A 22,342-nucleotide genomic window follows, 5' to 3' on the forward strand; every position below is an offset into this window, starting at 1 on the left:
TAGCTTCATATTGATAACCTTGGCAGGCTTCTGTCCAGCAATAATGAAATAGAATCAATTTAACCTTTTAGTTTTCTTGCAAGAATTCAACCAAGTTCAGAGACCATTTGAAGTATTCCAGAACGGTGAAGTGTAGAGTCTGGTGTCTGTGTTAAACTGGTTAGGTCTTTACGTTAATTTTTTTGAGAATGGATGTTTAGAGTGCAGATGAAACCTTTTGAAGAGCCTTGAAATATTCAAGGACCTTCTGAGAAGGTGTAGTGATGTGATATTGCAGATCCAGAAAATAAGCAGTTTGTGCAGTTGCATTCTGTAAGAAGCATCACAGCTCATGCTGAAGTAGCTTTTCTGAATCATTTCTTGAAAGAGCGTGCCAGTAGAGGCACCATGGAGTTTGGTGACTGGATCTGGGATCCTGGGTGGATGTTTGGCTGCGCAGACTGAGCTCAACATTGCTGTTAATTCCTTTAAAGATTAGATAATAACTTCAGTGTGATTCTGGGTTGAAACACAGGTATGGCAGAGGTGTTCTGCCTCTGTGGAATATGGCATTCTCTGTTGCCCTTCAGAGGTGTGGCCAGCAGGTTCTTTGCTAGGCTCTCCCAGACAGACTAATTTTTTGGAAACTTCCAAAATTTAGTGGCTTCTGTAGCCCAGGAGTATGAGAGCAGGATGATTTTGATCTTAGAAGTATGTCTGTAAATTATATTTAGTATTTCACTTGTTGTCTCATTCAAGAGCAATGCTTGCAGCTTCAGCTCTTGGTACACTCCTCTGTAACACCTGTCCAATGAAATTATTTATTTAGAGTAATGTGTGTAAGCATGTTTCTAGAAGGCAGTTTGATCCTAGATAAAGTTAATTTTATTTATTTGTATTATTGGAACTAAATTTTCTCATGGAGTTAAATAGCTGGTTTTGTCATGCTGAATGAGAGGTGTCATCTGTAAGATATGAGGGAGTTATGTTTATCCATTTTAAAACCTTTTTGTTCCACAGGAAGAAATTGCAAAGTATGACAGAATATGTGAAGAAGCATATACTAGATCTAAGGATAAGAAGATCCTTCATATCAAGCACTGGCTGGATTCACCTTGGCCTGGTAAGGAGTGTCCCTTCACTTATTGTAGTGTTACCCGAATGTGCTTTTATTTTGAGTCCAGAATCTAGGATTTAAATAGATTTTATCAGACAACATTCCTTTAAAATGGAATATGTGACCTTTGATTTGCCCCTGTTAATAGTAAATATAGCATTCTGCCAGATCCACTTGAAATAAATGCTTTTGTTACAAAATGTGCAAAGTAAGCTGTGACTTTGAAAAAGCCATTTTCCAGTTTAGCAGAGAAGAGGTTTTCCTGTACTGTTAACTGTCTGGGCTGTCAGGAAGAAGGAGTATGTCTCATGTTATTTATTCATTTATTTATTTTTATTTGAGGGATTGAGGTGCCATATGCCTTTTATTGGCAGCCTCTGCCTACATAGCTGGACTTCACAGGGAGTGAAAGCAGAAACAAAATAGATCATTGTGTGTCTATAAGATCAGCTTCTGTTGTCATGCAGACAATCAAAATTATTGGTTCCCAGCAAAAGGGAAAGAACTAGGCTTAGTCTGCTGCTTAGCATGTCCCTTGAGTTGTTGAATAAATTACAGGCAATGTCCATATCTCCTAAGCAGTCCTTGGACATGTCACCAGCATTGTCCTTGCAGGCTTCTTTACTGCGGACGGGGAGCCCAAGAGCATGTCCTGTCCCCCGACCGGCATCTCGGAGGAGCTGCTGACTCACATCGGCAACGTCGCCAGCTCAGTGCCAGTGGAAGACTTCAAAATACACTCAGGTCAGCTGAAGGCTCTGTGTCTCCTCCTAGCTTTGTGTCCTGCTCCAGTTTTGTATTTTTGCACAGAAGTTATTCTTGGGCCATTTCTCCAAGAGGAAAATGCCTGTGACTTTTTTTACTTTGACTCTTCCACTCCATGGGTGAGGAGAATGTGACATTTAAGTTCCTGCTACTTGTTCTCAGCATAATATTCTTTCAGTATCACACCACTTCTGTTTAATACCTCATTAAAATAGATTTTCCTCTAAGGGAGGTAGAAGTCTCTTTGCAACCTTAAGTTAATAACTCCTTTCATTCTCCAAGTCCTTGCTTTTTTCCCCCAAAAGTCTTAGCTTTTGTTCTGAAAAGGTTCAGTCCTCACTTTGGCATCTATTACAGTAAGTGCCTGTGTCACTGGGGAGCCCCAACACTGTGTCAAAGTTCTGAGATAGTTTTATTTTATAGGCATTTTGAAATCTAGCAATTATTGGGAACAATAACCTGCTCATTCCATGGAGAAACATGGAGACCCTTTGTTTAGGAATCTTTTTTCTTTTGTTGACTTGTAGTATACATACTAAGGATAAGGAATAAAGAGATTTTTTTCTCTTTAAAATCTTTAAACAGAGAAGGCTAATCCTCTCTGGAGTCATCCATCAAAGAATAAGGTTTGTCTTCTGTAAATATTCTATGTGTTTCTGTTCCTTTGGGAAATGAAACACAAGTAATGATGGTGGGGCATTCCCAGTTATTAATTACAGGCTTGTTGAGCAGATACAATTAATGGATAAATTTAACTCTTATACACATTTGTGCACTTCATTGTGACACTGATAAATTAAAAATAGTAGTTGCCCAATAAAATTTAGTATTAGACATTCTATTTAGAAGGTAAATTGGTCTCTTGTTAGTAAGTTGATTAACCATTGACACTAGGGAACACTTGCTGGTATATAAGGTAGATTTATGATTCAAAACAATTATGGTATGCTAGGTTCTTTATGCAGTTTAAAAGGCTGTGAGAGAGAATTTGTGGAGAAACAGAAAGGAAGAGAAACAGAAATTTTATGTACTTTGTCCTTTCACTAGAATGAAAATGCTTATTATCATACAGTCTTACAAAAAAAAAAAGGAAGATTATTTTTTAAATCAAATGTTTAGTATATTCTAAATGGAAAACTTTCAAGATTTTTTTTTACTTAAAATGAAGCCATTTCAATAAGAGTTTTATGTGGAAAGAAAGAGGGGTGTTTTTCTGTAAAATTGTGGAAAGAAAGGAAAAGGAAATATGGGAAAATAACTTGTGGGACAGCTTACCAAAATCATCAGTGCAGATGTGAAAATAAGATGCTGTCAATTGCCAGTGAATACAGGTGACTTGTGGCCTCAAAGCTGGAAGCACCTGTGAGCAGCTGTCGAGTTTTGTTGCCTTTGAAAGTGACAGTGTGACAGTGTTGTAACTTGTGTTTTGGCTCACGAGGTCATAAAATCTTCACTGAAAAGTCAGCCATTGGTTGCCAACTGAAAATCCATTGGCAGCTGCTACAGTTTTTCTATTTATATGATATTCATAGTATTGATCAGTCCAGCCTGTTTCACTGTATAACATCTCCAGAAGTGCAATAAGACAAATGGCAAGAAAAAATGAGGAAAGGAAGGAAGACAGACATTCAGAAACCAAATTGCTATTTTCAGTCTCTTATAAAACAGTACTTGGTGTTGGAGATGTGAAAATAAATCTTGAGGAAGAAGAAATTCACCATGGGTCTTTTTAATTGTCCTCAGTAGTTTCTGACAGAGTCAACGTTTCTTCTTCAAACAGAAGGTATGAACATTACACAACTGTTTGCTCGGGAAGCAAGTTGTTTTATTTTCCCAGCAGTTCAGTTCTAGAAAAACAGTTTGTAGACCTGATTTGGTAACTGTGCTTAGTCTAGGCAATGATGAAGGAGAATGGTGAATGCAATGTGAACAGAGAATTTCTCTGCAATAGATCCATTCATTTTGATCTTTGTTCTGATGCAGGACTCTCTCGGATTCTGAAAGCCCGCGCAGAGATGACGCAGAACAGGCTTGTTGACTGGGCCTTAGCAGAGTACATGGCCTTTGGCTCTGTCCTCAAAGAAGGGATCCACGTCCGACTGAGTGGGCAGGATGTGGAGAGAGGTACTTTCAGGTCAGTACTGAGATAACTGTTAAATGGTGTTAAAACTCTTGAAGTTCCACACTTAAAGAAACAACTTGGCATTTGTTTAAAAAATAAGGTCTTCTCCAGGGAGGGGGAAGTTGGGGCCCTTTCTTCAGCATTAATCTGAATGCTATAGGTTCTTGCAGTCAATAATAATCAAATTCCTAAAATGCTGTAAGCAGCATTTTAAAGTATAATATTTAAGCCAGAACAAGCATTTTTAGACACTTTATACCTTCTCTTGCTGAAAAGCAGAAATGGTATCTTTCCCCTTGCTTTCTAACAAGAAATGCAGTTTCATTCCATCTAATTGCTGGGAAGTAAGAGAGGATACTTGCTGCAACAGATCCTGAGTCTCTTAAATTCCAATGGTGGCTGCTTGGGGCTTTGTACCCTGTGAACAAACATGTTGCCAGCTGGTGAGGCTTTTAAAGTGAAATAAGGTCCTTTCTACTGAGACTTTTAATGCCTATGGGGCATGTATGAAGGCAGGTCTCGTCACTTGGTAAAATATGTACAGTTTGCTGCCTTACCTGGTTCTCTATAGAATAAAATGTTAATGATGTATTTAATTGAAACCTTTTGAAGTGATGCCAATTCCTGGGGTGAATGCTGCACTGTGCTTCATTGTGAATGCTTGCAGAAGAGAGAAATAAATTTTGGTGCCTGTCTTCTCTGGTATAGCATTGGCTAGAGTGTGGGAAGAACTGAATATACTGTGTTACCATAATAAAACAACATGATGGGGTGCTTTCATTATTTTGGAGCTTCTAAAGTGATACCTAGAAAATACTTCTTTCTTTCAATATTCCATGTGATGGCTTCTTTTCTTCCTGTTTCAGTCCTCAACACTATCAATAGATAGAAGCTAGATAAAGCTGCTGACAGAAGCACCAGACCCCTTCTCCTCTTGGAGACAAACTCTTGAGGAAGGAGGGAAGGGGGTTGTCAGGAAATCTGACAATTGCATATGTGCAAATTGTATGTCTGTATATTTCTGGCTGGCCATCTATGCTCATCTTAATCACCTTTTTCTAGGGAAACACTAAACTTTGTACTCAAGAAGCTTAACAGCCAGGTCTTCTGTCATTGGCTTAATGACAAAATCAAAATTACAGTGGCAAAAATGATTTCTGCCAAACAGCTGCCTGGTGTGTGAATTTCCCCCTTTTTCTCTACTTCCACCCCTGTGCTGCTGTTGAAGGGTTCAGTCTTTTTCTGGCTTTACATTGTTGAGTTCTAGATGCATTTCAGAGCTCTTTTGCTAGCATTCATTATAGCAAAGGGAAGTGCAAAAAGATTCAGACTTCAGCGTTGGCAGCTCTACAATACACAGTATTGTTAGCAGTACAATAACTGGCCTGATGTTAGTGGTTGTAAAGCTGGACATATTGCTGTGATTCTCTCAGTCTGCTCAGAGAGTTAATGGATTGCAGTAATTACTTCAGTCATCTCTGTTTTGGTAGTATTCCTTGGTGCCCTATTCTAATGCTGATTAATGATGTTCTAGAGAACAGTAAATGGTGCATGTGAGTGGAAATAGCAGGAAGGAGGATACAGCTCCTTCAAGTTTCAATGCTGAAGATGACATTTTTTTTCCAAAGACAAACAACAATTATTTCAAGAGAAATATTAGAATTTGTGAGGAAGGCCGAAGGAAATGTTTTTAATAACAATTTTGTTCCTTTGAATTTCTTTAATAATTCTATTTTATAGCAACAACTTTCCCATCCTTTTGTCTTTCTCCCATTTCTACTAGTGATGAGTTATTTTCAGTTTCTGTGAGTGCTTGAGAAGCCTGGATCATCAGTAAAAGTCCTTACAGTGCAGCAATTGTATTTAGACATGTGATTGCATTTCCATGGCTTCAACCAGACCGGGGTGTTGTGTGTAGCAGAGATAACCATGGTGCTTGCTTGCTTTCCAGGCCACAATTCTGCTGCCTTAGCTTTGAAAATAGCTTTGTTAAAGCCCAGAATGATTCTTGGCTAATAAATCTCTCTCAACATCTCTTTGCAGCCATCGTCACCATGTGCTTCATGATCAAGAAGTTGACAAGAGAATTTGTGTTCCTATGAATCACCTGTGGGAGCAGCAGGCCCCCTACACCGTGTGCAACAGCTCCCTCTCCGAGTATGGGGTACTGGGTACGTCTCCATCTGCCTGGGGTTTACTAGGGCTGCTGGACAGCAAGCACAGCTCAGCAAGGAAAAGGATGTGGGGGGAAAAAAGCTGTGAAATGGTCATGTATGAAACAGGTATCAGAGCTCTTCCTCTCAGGTTCTGGCATCCTTTAAACAAGCATCTCCACATTTTACAGTTTTGGGATTCAGTTAAAAGCATCCATCTGCTATTGTTGATCTTGGCAGTGCTGGAATGTGCACCTGATGCTTTCTTAAGAGGAACTGACAAGAAAACCAGAGACACTTTGTCATAGAGGTATAAAAAAATCCATCCTGGCCTTATCTGAACTGCTATTCTGAATGTGCTATTTCAAGAAAACAAATTCTTTTTAGTGATAGCATTAATCATAGTGAATTATTTTACCTTCAGCCACAGAGAATGGATAACCTTACTCTGACATGATGAGGGTGGCAAGAGGAATGTGGAGTACAAAACAAATACATCTAATAATTTATCAAAAGTGTTACTGATTCTATGGATAATAAAATATCATGCGAAGGAAAAACTTGAAACATTCTAGTAGATAAAGGTGGTAGTTGATAGCTGCTTGTTTCAAAGTTCAGAAATATTTGGTTACTTAGTCATTTTTGCAATGCTACATATTGCCCATTGCTAATAATATTAAAATTAAAGTGGTATAAAACTGTACAGTTGGAGCATGGGCTGAAGACCAGATTTTTTAGGTATTTTTGCTAATTCTGTGGCAGAATTGGTGTGAATAGAATCACATATTTTGTATTGCTAACATGTAATGGTGAGCTCTAAATAGGAGAGTGCAAGCAAGGATGTGTATAAATGGAAGAAAAAAAAATTGGCATAGATAAAATTCAAGAACTTAATTTCAGAGAATGATTGTTTCCAATTTCCTGTTGTTTCTCCGTGTGTTCTGGGATTTCTTAATTTGAGCCTGTTTGCCGTGTTGCTGCAAAACTTGTGGGTAAGTGGGTCATAGGTTTCTGGATTAGTATTTTTTTTTTTATATTCCAAAAGAAGTGACAAATGTCTGGATATGTTTGAAATCTGATTTTGTTTAAAAAATAACACCTCAATAGGAAGCCTAGTGTTGCTATGGTATGAAGGCAATTCTTTAAAGAACTAACCAAGTGGGCTCTCTCTCTTTCTCGATCTCGTCCTTCTTGCTATTGCCCTTCCACCTTACCCAGCAAAAGATAGGTGAAAGTTGATTTAATAAAATTCATTGAATACAAGCAATAGGGTAAAATAGTCTTGTTTGTATGCTGAAAACAAGAATACCATTTCTGCACACTTCTGCTTCAGCAGATGAGATGACAGGTTCTCCAAAACTAATAATATTGATACTTCTAATTTTCAAGAACTTTAAATCTCTTATGTCCTAGATGCTTTCTAGCAGAAAAGGAGATTCAATTTGTACAAATAGTTGATAAGTGATGTGGCTTTTTGTGTGTTTGTTGGGTTAGGCTTTTTTAAACTAAAAATGCCATGTTCTGTGTTGAAGTGATTTTATAATGAAGTTTTCTCTCTCTTGCTGGCTTTTATTTATTGACCTTTCCCAACATGTTTACTCTTGAGTATTGCCTCCACGGAGAGACAGTTTTGGGATAAGCAGCAGTGTGTGAACATGTCTCTTCTAGTTAAGGCTCTGAGTCAAAGAAGAGCTATCAGAATTTATATTTATTTGGCTGGCAACATCTCTGGGTCTCTTTTTTATTACATGGAGGAATAAGTGAAGGCTTGCAGTTCATGGAATTGGTTCTTCAGGAGAACCAAAACCCCTGAACACTTTATTTTCTCTAACTGCTGTTTCCACTATCTAATTCTATTAAAAGAAGCAGTTTAGAATTAGTGCACTGAAGTGTTTGGTGGCTGTAGGGAAAGTTGTGAGATAATATAAAGGGGGAAAAATGGTGAAAAAGTGTTAGGAATTTATTTATGACTGTGTTAACATGCAGCATCTCAGAAGCATTTCCTTAGTTTCTGTGAGGGAGAGCTAAATAAGAATGGATTAAACAGCTCAGTGTAGTATAAATATAGATTATTTCCTTGGCAGGTATATAAGCCAAGAGCTGGTATCTGTTCAGAGCTGTGAGTTTTGCATCAAGTTATAGTCGAGGTATTTAGGGACACCTGGGGAGCCACTGCTTCATTAAAATGATACTCTGGCAAGACTGATTTCACTTAGAAAGAAAACAAAGTCACTCTTGTTCAGTTGTAGTTCAGACAACTGCTTATGTTTTGCCTACAGGAAACTCTGGAGTGGGTGTAAGCTGAGCATTAAATCAGAGTACTTAACAATCTCTGATAATTTAGAGTATTTAACAACCTCTGATAATTTTGTTTGACATCCTATGTCTACTACTTTTAGTTATACCCAGATTATTATAATTTAGTTGTGCATCCACTTGCCTTGCTTATTTTTCCCTTGTACTGAAACTGAATGTCTGGAAGTGTAAGTGACAGCTGTGAGAAGTCATTTAAGCAAAAGATGTTTGTCTGAACTTATTTGCTGATTAAGATAGAGGAGAAAAACAAAAGTAACTTACAGATGCTCTATTCTAGATTTTCAACATTTTTTTAATACTTGAAAGGATTTCCTGTCTTTCTTTACAGCCCTCAGAATGACTTGTGTAGTGTTGAGTCTCCATCCAAGAGGTGGGGTTCTTTGTCAGATTCTGTAGTACCTTTGAGAGATCTTGGGCTGGGGCATTCCATACTGGAACCTTTCAAGGAATATCAGGCAAGATAGACTTGGAATTTGTGTAGTTCAGGAAATTCATGAACCATGAGACTTGGAGTACAGTTTTTTCAAGGGAAAAAGTCAAGTTTTAAGATGAAAGGAAGAAGATAGGTATTAATGTAGTTTTTTTTTTTTTTTTGTAGTACATACCTAGGATGGAATATGTAGTATTACTGCTCAGTCAGAACAATGTATTTTTAAAGTTAGGGGTAGAAAATACAAATACCTCTCAGAAATTGTGTTAGGAACTAGGACAGACTTTAGTAATCAATGGCATCTGCATGGAGTTCTGAGAAGGCATCAGTCTCCCTGCTCAACAGAGTCAGCCACCAGATAGGGACCAACTTCACTTTGTCCTGAGCTGTGTTTGGGTCTGTGAAAGGATGCATATATCTGTGCTTAGAATTTCTGTTAAAGATAGCAAAAATCTTTGAACCTTTTTTCATTCTGACATAAAATCCTTGTACTGATAATCCCTTTTAACCATTAGTTAACATTCATGCCCTAAGTCACTTTAGAATCACATTGAATTAAGATATGGTCTAGCCTTACTTACATTAATTAAAAAACAGCTATTCTTATGACAATCATGAAAATGCTGTAGGGAAAAACACAGCACAGTATGCTGTGTAAGCTGCCACTTGGCTTGACAACACTTCTTTCTGTGCCAGAGTGGCAGAAGAACAGTGAGGGAGCACAGCAGGCACTGGACTAATAGAAACAAGCATTTCTGCTAGGTCTGTCATCTAGGGACCATAATGAACTCCAGCAATTGAAGCATTAGCTTTGCAGCCTTAATCAAGTGCTGTGTATTTTTCTTCCCTCTGTCTCCTCAGTGTAGAAGTTTTCCAAACTGCTGTGCTGGTTCCTGGTTCCCTGTGCCCTGGTGTGCTCTGAGCTCTGAGCAGCTGCCTGCTGTTTGGAGCTGGCTGGTTGCTCTCCAACACCCTTTGGGTGTGCAGATTCCTTACCTGAAATTCTTTGAAAGTTATTTTGCTGCCTGGATTTGGATTTCCTCACAGCTTCAACCTGTTCTCTGTTTTTAGCTGTGTAAGAGTTAATCCTTTAAACCCACAATATTTGCACAGGATTTCAAAATAATGCTCAGTCCTCATGAGGGACCCGAGTAGGAACCTGCTCCTCTCCAGTTCATGTCCCATCTCTAGAACAGTGGAGACTTTCTGCTTCAGGTCATGTTCCCTGATCTTGACTCTGCTGCCCAAACAATTCCTTTTCAAGAGAGCACCTCACCCTCTCCTGCGCTGTTTACCTTGCCTCTGTCTAGATCTCTCTCCACCAGGACTTTCTTTTTTTATTTAGCAGTCAGATCTTGTTGTTTAAGCAATTTTCTCCCCATGAAGGTAAGTAGTAGTAATTCTTCACAGACTCCTTAGTCTGTCAAGAGTTAAAGCTATTCCACTGCTACAATGATTGGAATAGTTTTAGTTTAGTAACTCACATTGTCATTTCCCTGGTGGAAAATTGAGTTCTGGTATACCAAAGATGTGTATACCACAGACACATGTGTCATGAAATAGTAGTCTCAGCAACATTTTTCTCAAAATACTAATCAGAACGTATAGATTACATTTGGATATGTTTTCCTAGACAATTTTATAGCTGTCAGAAAGCTTGCAAATGGTATCTGTGTTAAGATCACATTTTTCGATGCAGCTTCACCTAGAACATTTTTACCCTGTAGAGATTAGTGTGGAGTTGTCAACAAGACAGAAAATGAGAAATTATAGTCCTTTTTCCATGTGAATATTAGAGGTGATCTTTCATATATGAAGTAGAATTATATGTGTACTGTGACCAAATTTTAAGTATGCACTGAGCTCCATACTCTTTGAAAAGCACTGTTTGATTATTGATAACTCTTGAGTGGTCAAGACCTCAGTTTGTGCTTCTCTAAAAGCTAGATTATCCCACCCTTACAGAGAGCAGCATATGCACAAATAAACCTTGAACATATTGCATATTTTCTCAACCATGTCACCCAATCAGTAGAAATGGTCTCTTAATGCTTGTGTAAAATTAGAATGGGATTCAAGCCTATCTAGGGAAATCTATTTTTCAGATACCTTTGGGAATATGATTGACAAAGTTGTGTAAATTTTTCCCTTGTTTTCATTGTGTTAAGAACCATGGAATTACACAAATGAGGAGGCCAGAGATGGAGGAAAGGCTGAAGGAGGGGCTGTTCAGGCAGTCAGGCCAAAGGCAAGGCCAGAAAAAGTCATTCTCTTTGGTACTGACCTGTCATGGGCACTCATAAAGGGCTGTCTGTGTGACCTTGTAGTCTTTCTTTGGCCTCTAATGTATCAGTTACCTTTTGGTGGGACCATGAGCATCTGCTGGAGTCATGGATGGACTGTTCAGAGATCAGTAGTCCAAAAGCCAAGTAACCCAAAGATTTCTTGCCATAGGGGTGGTAAATGAAAAACTGGGTTGGAATTACCAAGGAGCAGACTATGAAGACTCAAAAGTTAGTTGATCTGCTGGGGTAAGCTTCAGTGAGAGTACTCCCATATTTGAGCTCTGTATTTGAAACCAGGTCATTATATTCTGTGTAGAGCTTCAACATGAAATGTATCTATCAATTAAATATTTATTCTCTGTGTGTATTGAACCAGTTTTGCCTCAGTCAGAACCTCTAATCCCAGAGCACTGATATATAGCTCTGCTTTTTACTGAGAGCTTTAACCTTTTTGGTTATTATCACTCCAAACTATAGGTGAAGAATCTGAGTACAGGTATTCATTCAGCACTCCAGGCTCTGCTATATCAAAGGGTCAAAGGAAAATATGAACAGTGATCAAATGCTTTAACACTGAAGCAGAAACCTAAAGGTCCTTAGCCCTGCCTCAGAAAGGATTTTTTTTATCCAAGTCCCAAATGTGTTTGCCATGCAGCTGTTATATTCACATTTTTTGGAAGATCTGAAGACTAGGATCATGTCTGTAGAATGAAAATTGATGTCACCAGTAATTTTCTTTGTCTTTCTTTCCCCCTCTCATATGCAGATGATAATGCTGTGTAGGGCTGTGGAAATATTAAAATTAATAAATAACTCTCTAACTGGGCTGTAAGTGCATTTTTACAGGAGAAGATAGTAGTGAGATTTTAGGTAAACATATTAAAGTTGGAGAGGAGGGAGGGGGTTTAATTTCATTAAAAACTCCTATGATATTGAAGTGTTTGAGGAAAAGTTTGAAGGATTGAAGTCAAGCTTGGAAAAGGTACAGTTGAAAACTGCATGATTTAGAATGGGGCCCCAAACATCCAGTTCATGCTGTAATTTTGGGTTGGTTTTATTTTTGAACAGAATTTTCAGGAAATCTGTTGATTTTCTATTTCTCTACCCATTTGCTTGTCAGGTTTTGAGCTCGGCTTCGCTATGGCGAGTCCCAACGCGCTGGTGTGCTGGGAGGCGCAGTTTGGGGACTTCCACAACACGGCTCAGTGCATCATAGACCAGTTCATCAGCTCCGGCCAGGCCAAGTGGGTTCGGCACAACGGGATCGTCCTGCTCCTGCCACACGGCATGGAAGGAATGGTGAGCGCTGCTGGCTGGCACGTGCCCCAGGGAGGGCTGGCTGCACTGCCCTCTCTGCAGCTGGAAAAGCCTAAGGGGGCTTGGGGATCCCAGGGGGGGAAGGCACTGTTAAACATGTGGGGCTGCCTCAGTGTTATGAGAGGAATTCAGATAGACTGGTGAAAACCAGAAAACCCTGAGAAATATTTCTGAGCTCTTAGCTTTGTGTCCTTGTTAGCGGCATGTAATTCCCCCCATTTCTTTCCTTTTTTTTTTCTCTCTTTTTTGGTAACTTTCCCTGAGACACTGCCTTCTTTCCCCAGAAAGCTGCATTCTCAGTGTACAATAAGAAAAAAAAATCATGTCTTAAGAGTGCTTTCTTGGTTTTATTTTGCATAAAGTATATCTCTGTAAACTCTGCACTAAATTCTCTTGCTATGAAATGATATAAAAAAACTTTAAAACTTCAAAAATCATTGACCTTGGTCAATTTTGATATTATAAGAAATCTTTGTCTTTGTGGAAAGGAAAATGTTTCTACTAGCTGTTGACTGTCTTTTTTTGGTGGCTAGTAGGAGGAACTAGACAATGTCTTAGAGGGAAAGGGCATGGGTACACCCTATGTATAAAGATACATGAAGTTCATATCAGCAGCAGAATTGTTCCTCAAATATTTTAAATTCTTTTTAAGAGTACATGAGCATCATGTCAGGCAAGGTTAATTTTCTCCTTTTCAAATACATTAACCTTCATGAATTGTTGCATATATGTTTCTAGTTTTCTATTTAAAAAAGCATAGTATGTGCCACAGTGCCAATCTCCATCTGTATAAATGCTTTAGACCTTTTCACCACAAACTGTGTCATTTCTATTCTCACAAACAATTTCGTTTATTTCCATTCAATTATGATCCTGTCCTGATACACTGGGGTGCATTCATATCTTATGAATGGCTTTCCACATCCATTGTGCTTAAAGAATAATGGGTCTGATGCTGTTCACAAGGGTTTTGATAAATTAATTTTTTTAACTGTATCCTGAGGGGACAACCTGAATGAGCCCTCAGCAGTAGGTGTGGTCCTCTGCAGGGAAGCACTCAGCTTAAGGGGCTGGTTCTCTGCTACTTAGAATACATTTAATCCTTTTTTCCCCATAGCCACTTGGCAGAGAAGATTTGCACAGGTCTTCTGAAACATGCTTATTTTGCTACTAGTGTCAGCTGCTTTTGGTATATTTAAGAATCCCACCAGGCTGCTGAAGTCTTTTTCTCTTCCCAGAGGACCTTTTCATTACAGGAGGACTAGTCTTTCTATAACTACAGTGTTGGGGACAAGATGATTTGGGGAAGGATTCTTAATGGGATATGGATCCCTTCACCTCTAGGTCATGCATTCACAGGCAAGTTGGCTGTGATTGAAAGGCTCTGCAGCCTAATGGCTCCTTGGGGACTCATCTGAAAGTAGCTAATGGATTCAGTATAGGTCTCACTGGACAGGTGGTCACAGTAGAGATAAGCCCTACCCCATCCCACGCAGTAGTTGCTGGCAGTCTGATTGGTGGTGTCAGCACAGAAACCGAAGATGGATGTGAACATTGAGGCTCTGGACTGAGGTTGTTGCTGGGGCAGTGTGTGAGTGATGGGAAAGCCTCACCTACCTCTCCTGTAATTGTTTGCTGGTAACATCTCTGTTCCCAGTGTACTGACTGCAGTGTGCTTGTGAAGCACTGGGTTTTGTGCTGTGTGTGCCATCTTAGTGCAGGATTTGATTTACAGCAAACAGATGTGAACAGCAGAGGTGCTACAATAAACTGGGCTGCTACTGTGCTCCACAGTTTTGTGCAGCTTTTCTCCTTGCTCTCAAGTCCTTTCCTGTCTGTGACCAGATTATTTGGCACCTCAAAAGTGGAGGCAGAATTCAAAGGAGCAGTGATACCAGGCACAGTTCTAGGCTGTTTGTGTTATACCTTTGTTGCCAACAGAATGGTTTTTTCCTTTGAATTCCCTTAGTCCATGAAGCAGACTGAATCATTGAGTCATAGAATGGTTTTTGTTGGAAAAGACTGTAAAGACCATCTATTTCAAACCTGCTCACTATGGCAGGGAGCCTTTCACTAGACCAGAGGCTGCTCAAAGCCTCATCCAGGCTGGCCTTGAACACTTCTAGGGATGGGATATCCACAGCTGCTCTGAACAACCTGTGCCAGTGCCTCACCACCCTCCCAGCAAAGATTTTCTTCCATGTATCAAACCTATACTTGCTCTCCAAGCCATTGTCCCTTGTCCTATTGCTACTTGACCTTGTTGTCTCCAGCTTTATTGTAGGCCCCCTTTAGGTACTGTAAGGGGCTGTAAAATATTTCCCTGGAACCATTTCTTCCCTGGGCTGAACATCCTGACTCTCCCAGCCTGCCTTCATAGGAGAGGTGCTCCTATGTCCTTGGATTGCCTTTGTGTCTCTCCTATGGATCTGGAATCCTGCACTTGGAATTAGGAAGGAGGATGTGTTCAGTCAAGGGGGACTACCAGTTGTCAGAATAATGACTGATTTTGGAGTTCATGAATTAAGATTTCAATAGAGGAAGTTATCAGGAGAGATAGCCATATAAAGAAGAAATCTCTTTATGAACATTATTAGCTCAGGAGACATGGAGAGAGTTGAGAGGTGTAATAGTTTGTCTTTGGATTAAAATACTTAACAGCTGTGTGTGAAAGGAAAACCCTTCCTATGGGCACCTGTCACTTGAACAAACCAAGGCTGTCAACAATAATAATACATAAAAAAGCACATTGCATTCTCACACTCCTCACAGCTTTCTCTTATCCTTTATAAATGAAAAGGAAAAACAACAGATTCTGCGACATTCCTTATTCCTGATAATTTCTGTGGCCAGCATTCATGTTTTGCTAATGTAAAATGGAGCTAACAGCATTTGTGCAATTCAAATAATTGCCATGGGTACTGCTAGTGAGACAGTGGATGGGAGTGTTCAGTAATGACAGAACATAAAAATATCTCCTGAGGAGGCAGAAATTAATCATAGGTTAGTCTAGCAGATAATGCGTGTGTGTATTTTGATCCATTTTAGCTAAAGCATTCATCTCAGTATTTGATCCTGTACAGAACAGTGAACAGTAGTAGGACAGAACCTGTGCCTACTTTTGTTGCTAATACAGCAAAAGTAGTCAGCAGTTAACTTTGTGTTTGCTCCTGTTCAGCATGCACAAAGAGTGAGTCACTGCAGTTCTCTGAGGCACCCAGTGCTTCTCTTCCTGACATTCCTCGTGCTCCTGTTTGCTCTGTATTAGCAAGGTGATTGCTGTGCCCACATGGGCCCACTGCCTTTCCAGGGATCTTCATTGTGCAGCTAGTCTGAGGGTAGAAATCACTTGCAGCTGGTAAAATCGTTGGCAATACATGTGATAACCCAAACTCCTATGAAAGCAGAAGATGAGGAATTCTGTCCTGTGGTGTGTCCTGTCTCCCACTGCTGTTGTTGATGCCTTTGGCTGGGGGGCAGGTGTGCAGCTGGTGCAGAGGGGACAGGAAGTACTCATGCAGTGAGTGATCTAGACTGATGTCTAACTGCTCATTTGGCTCTTCAACATTGTTTTAAATGATACCTTTACCAGGGTCCAGAGCATTCATCAGCCAGGCCCGAGAGGTTTCTGCAGATGAGCAATGATGATTCTGATGCCTATCCAGTAAGTAGTTTTGTCCTTTTCTTGCTTTTCACATCCCAGAGATTTTTTGTTAGTAGCATCCTTTTAGCTAGGTATAGCAGGTTAGGATTTAGCTTCAAGTCTTGGTGTAACTTCAACTTGATCCCAGTGAAAGTAATGGAAGTATGCAGCATTGCTGCTCATTACAAGCTGAGGTCACATACAGTTAATCTCTGGCAGCATGATCTTTTTATGGCTGTTCCTCAGGGCCCAGTGATCCTGCTGGTTTATACTGCTGTGAGTACTGCAAATAGGTGTCTCTAGCCAATTTCTAAAGGAGGTCACATGAGACTAGCCTGGCTCTTTGCAGTGGAGCTAAATTGTACTGCTAGGAGCACAAAAATAAGCAACTTCTAATTTTGATTGGGCTAAGACTTGACTGGTCATTCACTTCTACAGATAAATACACAGCTCTACAGGATAGGAAAGAGAGTGAAAGCCAACTGTACACTGAAAAAATGAATTACAGTTTAATGTTCTTTCAAAGTGGTTCTATTTTGTTTCTTCCACCTGCTGATATCCTAGTTCTCCTCAGTCTTCCTTCCTGGACTTCCCATCTTTTCTGAATTAATGGAAACTTTTCATGTAGATTTGCATAAATTTTTAGGAAGAAAGAGAAATAGAAATGATGCTTTGTAGGGATGGTTCCCTAGCCAATAAAACAATCTCAGCTTAGAGCTGCTAAATAAAATTTTTGTGGAAAGGAGTTTCTGAGAGTCAGAAATAGAAGGATGGTTTTCAAGCCTTTTATATGATCTTTCAGACATTTTTCTAATGCCTTTAATGTTTTTCTTAGGAGTTCACTGAGCAATTTGAAGTTTCCCAGCTGTATGACTGCAACTGGATTGTGGTGAATTGTTCAACTCCAGCCAATTACTTTCATGTGCTCCGAAGGCAGATCTTGCTGCCATTCAGAAAGCCGGTAAGGTTACCTGAATGGGCTTGATTATTCCAGCTAAATTAGCCATCAAACAAGGAGCGGCCTTTGCATATGACACACTGCTGAAACGAATGAGGATTTCTGGTGAAAAACCTTAACTGAGCCCAGGCTGAAGTTGCCAGTTTGATGGAAAGAAGCTCAGCTCTGATTTACTATGGCTCTAAAACTTGATTTTCAGCTTTGCTTCCATCTGGCTACACAGATCTTCAGATGAGCTTGTCAAGATATTAGTGATGTAGCTTACAGGCTGCAGAACTATCATCTGCATGTCTAATTGCTGGAACTTCAAAGACCCAAGATACAACTGTTGAATGTTTTACTGGTTCATAACCTGTAATTTGATTTTGTTGTCAAAAAAAACCCATAACCAGTGAGTTTTGAGAACCTGTAAAAGGAATAGGCTACCTAAATCTTCTGAATAATTTTGAAACTTTCATGGCTTTCAAAACAGGGGGAAAAATTTACTGTGTTTGCTGTTCATACTAATTTATTTTCTATCATACTCAGTTTGTGGGTTTTGTGTGCACAGAGTTACAAATGTTGCATGTGTAATGAAGAAAAAGCAGCTCCTGACTCTTGGAAAAATTTCTGTCTTACAGCTGATTGTTTTGACACCCAAGTCACTGCTGAGGCATCCAGAAGCTAAATCCAGTTTTGATGAAATGGTATCTGGTAGGTCACTTCAAAGTATTGTGAGGAAATAATTAGCTATACCAAGTTGCATGTCAGACTCTGAATCTGCTCTGCTATTATCTTTTCTTTTGGCATTATTCCTGTGGAGCTGCCATAGTGAGAGCTAGCAGGGACTTTTGCTGAAAACTTTGCCTTCGCATATAGTTTCTTAATTTAACAGGTTTATCTTGTGACCTTAACCCTTAAACTTAATGGCAAGTGCATTTCCATGTCTGCAGGGAGTTTCCCCTCAAGAGGCTACTATGTCCCATTGCTCTTTTTCTCTTCATATCAATATGTAATTGTTCTTTGTACTGCCCATGCCTCCTGCCCCCATGACTGAGGAATAGGTTTTAATTACACTGGGCCCATTTGGAAGAATAATGTGCCCAGTTCTTGTTACAGTGCTTGGTTTGGGGCTGCTGTGTCACACCAGTGATCTAAAGAGAGATCAGCGAGTTCAGAGCTGTTGTTGGCATGCCATCAGCACCAAGAGATGCACAGTGACTGCAAGGGGAATGCCAAACACTGCAATGGTTTTGTCCTGCCTTGCACTGGTTAGTCTGTGTTGGAGTGGCATCAGGAAATGCAGTGACATGTAATGAGTGAGGGATTAAAGTGACTGTTCAGAGTGAGAATGTGGGCATAGATGTGCTGGTCTATCTCCAGTTCCAGAGAGGGTCTGACTGCTGTCAGAAGAGAGCAACTGCTCAGTTTTTTAAAAGCAACTTACACTATATAAGTGTGCTTAAATATTGTATTGTTTTATTTTTGTAAGTGTGTAAAATCTGCTTCTCAAGCAAAGGCATTTGCTGTTTTTATTACTGTTTAAAAGCTGTGTAGAATGGGTCAGATTAGAAATTCTGTAGGCTTTGGGATTTGTCACTTTGTCTTGGGAGTCCCCTCTACTTCAGGCTAACCACAGTAGTGGCTAAACTCCAAATTAACATTGAATTTTGGCATACTTTCATGTTTCTGCTGAAGAGGACAACAGGTAATAAAGTGTTTCTGACTCTCAGCTAACCCTTTTTGCTCTGCTTTTAATAGAAAGCTGAGAGAGAGAGGAAGATTGACTCCAGCTGACCCAATGAAGCACAGATTCAGTCTTTTTTAATGATGAATTTTGCTGTTCAGTGGGACAGGATAATTCTGATATACATCAGTTCTTCTTTGATATGTTTGTGCTGTTGCTTTTCTTCCCCAAGATAAATGATTTAAACAGGAGTTTATTCTCCTGGTAAGTGGGTGTGCTGATTCAGGATAGGAGGTCGAGCTGCTGTCTGCTACCCTGCAGTTGTTTAATGTGGAAATAGTTCTACTCAATCATATATGAGAGCAAAGAAAAGGATCTTTTAGACTATCAAGTCCCTCTTCCAGTATCCCAAGCAAATTGTACTCCACTGTGAGGTGGTAGCAGTGAAGATATGCATCTGAAATGGTACTTGTACATTAGCATTTATACATGTGGCTCAGCTCTGTGCTAATTCTTGCTTTGGCTATTGCTATTTTAGCTCTCAAACAGAAGTTTAAGTCAAATATACAGCAGTAATGTGTGTGCTTGGGTAAATAGTTCTGCAGTTGCCAGATTTAGTTGCATTATGGATATTTGTTTTGTTTTTATAGAATATTCTGAAATTTGTAAAGCTGTATTAATGTTACATGGTTGAGATAATCTTGGAACGAAGAAAGAGAATATTTCAGGTGATTCTCTGGAAAAAAAAACCCAAACTGGAAGCAAAGTTGAGCTGCCCAATCAATTTAAAAGTAAAGATGTAATACACAGCACAAAGCTGAAACACAGTCTACTACTGATATGATTCTGTCTATTAAGTGTTGTGAAAGACTGGATTATTGGAAATCTTCTAACTTCTTGAAACAGAACTGGTGAAAGTCACTTTAGCCAAGTTACCAGTGTGAAAGGTAGGACCGGAGAGGCAGGAGAACCCTTCAATCACTGCAACCTGCTGCTTGCTCAGTAAAGGACTAAAGGGCTGTTTCCTGGGCTGCTTTATTGAAATGTCAGGTCCACTGAGGGCACTTTTTCTAATTTGTGTTCCAACTAGGTACAACTTTCCAACGTGTGATTCCTGAGAATGGGCCAGCAGCTCAGGCACCACATGAGGTCAAGCGCGTGATTCTCTGCACAGGAAAAGTTTACTATGACCTTGTGAAAGAGAGAAAGAACCAAGATCTGGAGAAACAAGTAGCTATAACCAGACTTGAACAGGTGAGCTCCCTGATCTCAGAAGACAGGGTCATGGGAGTTCCTGTGCTCTCTCCCAGAATAGATGGTGATAGCATTTTTCTAGCACTTAGCATCTCACATATTCTAATCCTTTGTGGCCTTGTGGAGAAAGAACACATTAATTCCATACTGGACAATGAGAACCAGAAAACTTGATCACTTTGTTATGTTGTTCTGGAAGAGTTAAGATAACAATATGATAGCACCTTAAATTTGTATATGCAGTCTGCTAGCATTAAATGTTGTGAATAGTGCACTTTGAAGCTATGTTGTCATTCATTGATTAAGGACATGCTACAGCTACTTCACTAAAGAAGGCATAGGAGTGCAGGTGGTCTGGACTACAATCTACTTCTGTTCATACTAACAGAACTATAAAATACTTGTGTACTCATTTCTGAGCATTAAATCAGAGAAACATGAGTCACTCTCCATGGAAAAGTAATGACTCACCATGGGCTAATACCACATAAGAGAAAGCCTTGACAATTATTACCCTCCTTTTCCAGATCTCACCATTCCCCTTTGACTTGCTGAAAGAAGAGCTTGATAAGTATCCAGCTGCTGATCTGGTCTGGTGTCAGGAGGAGCACAAAAACAGTGGCTATTACGATTATGTCAGACCTCGTTTCCGCACTATTGTGAACCGCACTCGACCCATCTGGTATGAGACTTTAAACAACTGCTCTGTCTCCTGGGCTGATGTCTTTGCTTTTAAATTTGGTTAGGATTGTTTTCAGGTATTTATGGATAAGTCAGGTTCTTCACAAATCAAAACCTCTGACTCTGGGTTCTTGGGTGAAGGAGGGAAAAATCTAGACTATTATTTCTCAAATATAAGATGCACATATTGCTCCTCCTTGTAGATCTAAAAGAAGATCAGTAACTAGGTCTGTATTTATTGCTACTTAGTCCAGCACTTAGCTCTCTTTTGTCTAAGATTCTGTCATTTTAAGAATTTCATTCCAGATATTAGGTTTCTGCAGGAAACAGCTGTTGTAAGAGCTCAGTTCAGGCACTTTTGCATTTATTTTAGATGATTGACTCTCAGATCTGCCCATGCAGCTGTCAAAGGAATGTGAGTCTTCATTGCTAAAAGCAAGTTACCTAGTTATGAGACAGTGTACCTGGCTGCCCTGGGAGGGATGGGGAGAAGACAGCTTAACAATGGTGGGAGGAAAGAAAGGGAAGCTGACCAGAAGGTATAACTTGGTACAACTTAGATTGATTTTTATTTAAGAAAGATTGATGACTAAATATCCAAACCTGCCAAGCTGACTTGAATGCATTAAATAGCATGCTCTCATGCTTGTTATTGTCAAAATAGTGTCTCTTCTCACTTCACTGTCCACCCAATCTTTTTGTCATGAAGGTATGTTGGCCGAGAGCCTGCTGCTGCAGCTGCCACAGGCAACAAGAACACTCATCTGGTGTCACTCAGAAGGTTCTTGGATACAGCTTTCAACCTGGAGGCCTTTGAGGGAAAGACATTCTAACTGCAAGGTCCTGACCTGTCTCTGACTGGTAGTCTCTCAAAGCACTGCATCCAAAAGGAAAGTGGGGAGAATACTGGAAAATATGTATTGTTTGCTTTACCAAATAAAAGGATCCTGCAGCTGACTTCATTACTCTGTACCTTGCTTCCCAGTTTATAAGGAAAAAAAATCCCAGCTTACCTTCCACCATTTTTGTCACTTGTCTCTTGAAATTGGGACCTCTTTGACACAAGAAGCTTCTCCTATCCCAGAATGCAATGTGTGCTTGGTGAGGCTCATCTCTCAGTCTGTGGGCACTGTCTAATTACTCTAAGTAAGTAGAGCAGGCATGGACAGCACCATAGTTATGCACACAAGAGTCATTACCACAAGGAAAAGAAATTACTTATTTCTGTCTATATATCAGAGAAGAGTAATGAAACTGAAAAGCAGAGTTGGTAGATGACTTTGGTAGAGAAATGTACCAGCTGTATTTGTTAGAAGGAAATGGTGAGGTAACCTGGAGGTGTAAGGAGGAGGCTGGAAACAGGAAGTCACATTACAAAGTTGTTCAACTGGGGATAACAGAAAGTAGCATAAACCACTTAGATATGAGGTCAAGAAGGGCAGAAGTAAAAGTGACCAAGAAAAGGTTGTTTGAGGATGCTTGAAGAAGGAAGAAGTGTGCATGAGACCACAGTTGACAGAGCAGTGGGTGATCACCAGGAGAATTCAGCATCAAATGACTTCAAAAGTAAGAGGTGCTCCTGCTCCCTGGGCTGCCTGCTTTGATGCTGTGTGGTATTAGGGAACTGTGGGGTCCTGTAAACATCCTTGTTTTGGA

General features: G+C 39.8%; 1 protein-coding gene across 3 annotated transcripts in view; it reads left to right on the forward strand.

Moving 5' to 3' along the window:
- OGDHL (oxoglutarate dehydrogenase L) overlaps window positions 1-21,651 on the forward strand; it is a 47,860-nt gene extending 26,209 nt beyond the window's left edge. For all 3 annotated transcript variants that reach the window (XM_071438731.1, XM_071438730.1, XM_071438732.1), the window contains 11 exons: window positions 1,000-1,102; window positions 1,712-1,840; window positions 3,845-3,995; window positions 6,027-6,154; window positions 12,288-12,466; window positions 16,077-16,148; window positions 16,963-17,088; window positions 17,706-17,778; window positions 19,842-20,005; window positions 20,533-20,687; window positions 21,396-21,651. In XM_071438731.1, the coding sequence (XP_071294832.1) occupies window positions 1,000-1,102; window positions 1,712-1,840; window positions 3,845-3,995; window positions 6,027-6,154; window positions 12,288-12,466; window positions 16,077-16,148; window positions 16,963-17,088; window positions 17,706-17,778; window positions 19,842-20,005; window positions 20,533-20,687; window positions 21,396-21,519 (1,404 nt within the window). In that variant the 3' untranslated portion in view covers window positions 21,520-21,651. The remainder of the gene's footprint in view (window positions 1-999; window positions 1,103-1,711; window positions 1,841-3,844; window positions 3,996-6,026; window positions 6,155-12,287; window positions 12,467-16,076; window positions 16,149-16,962; window positions 17,089-17,705; window positions 17,779-19,841; window positions 20,006-20,532; window positions 20,688-21,395) is intronic.
- The last annotated feature ends 691 nt before the right edge of the window (window positions 21,652-22,342 follow it).

This window comes from Agelaius tricolor, unplaced genomic scaffold, assembly GCF_023055355.1.
Source record: "Agelaius tricolor isolate 1412-34295 unplaced genomic scaffold, bAgeTri1.0.p SCAF_13, whole genome shotgun sequence".
NCBI classification, from domain to species: domain Eukaryota; kingdom Metazoa; phylum Chordata; class Aves; order Passeriformes; family Icteridae; genus Agelaius; species Agelaius tricolor.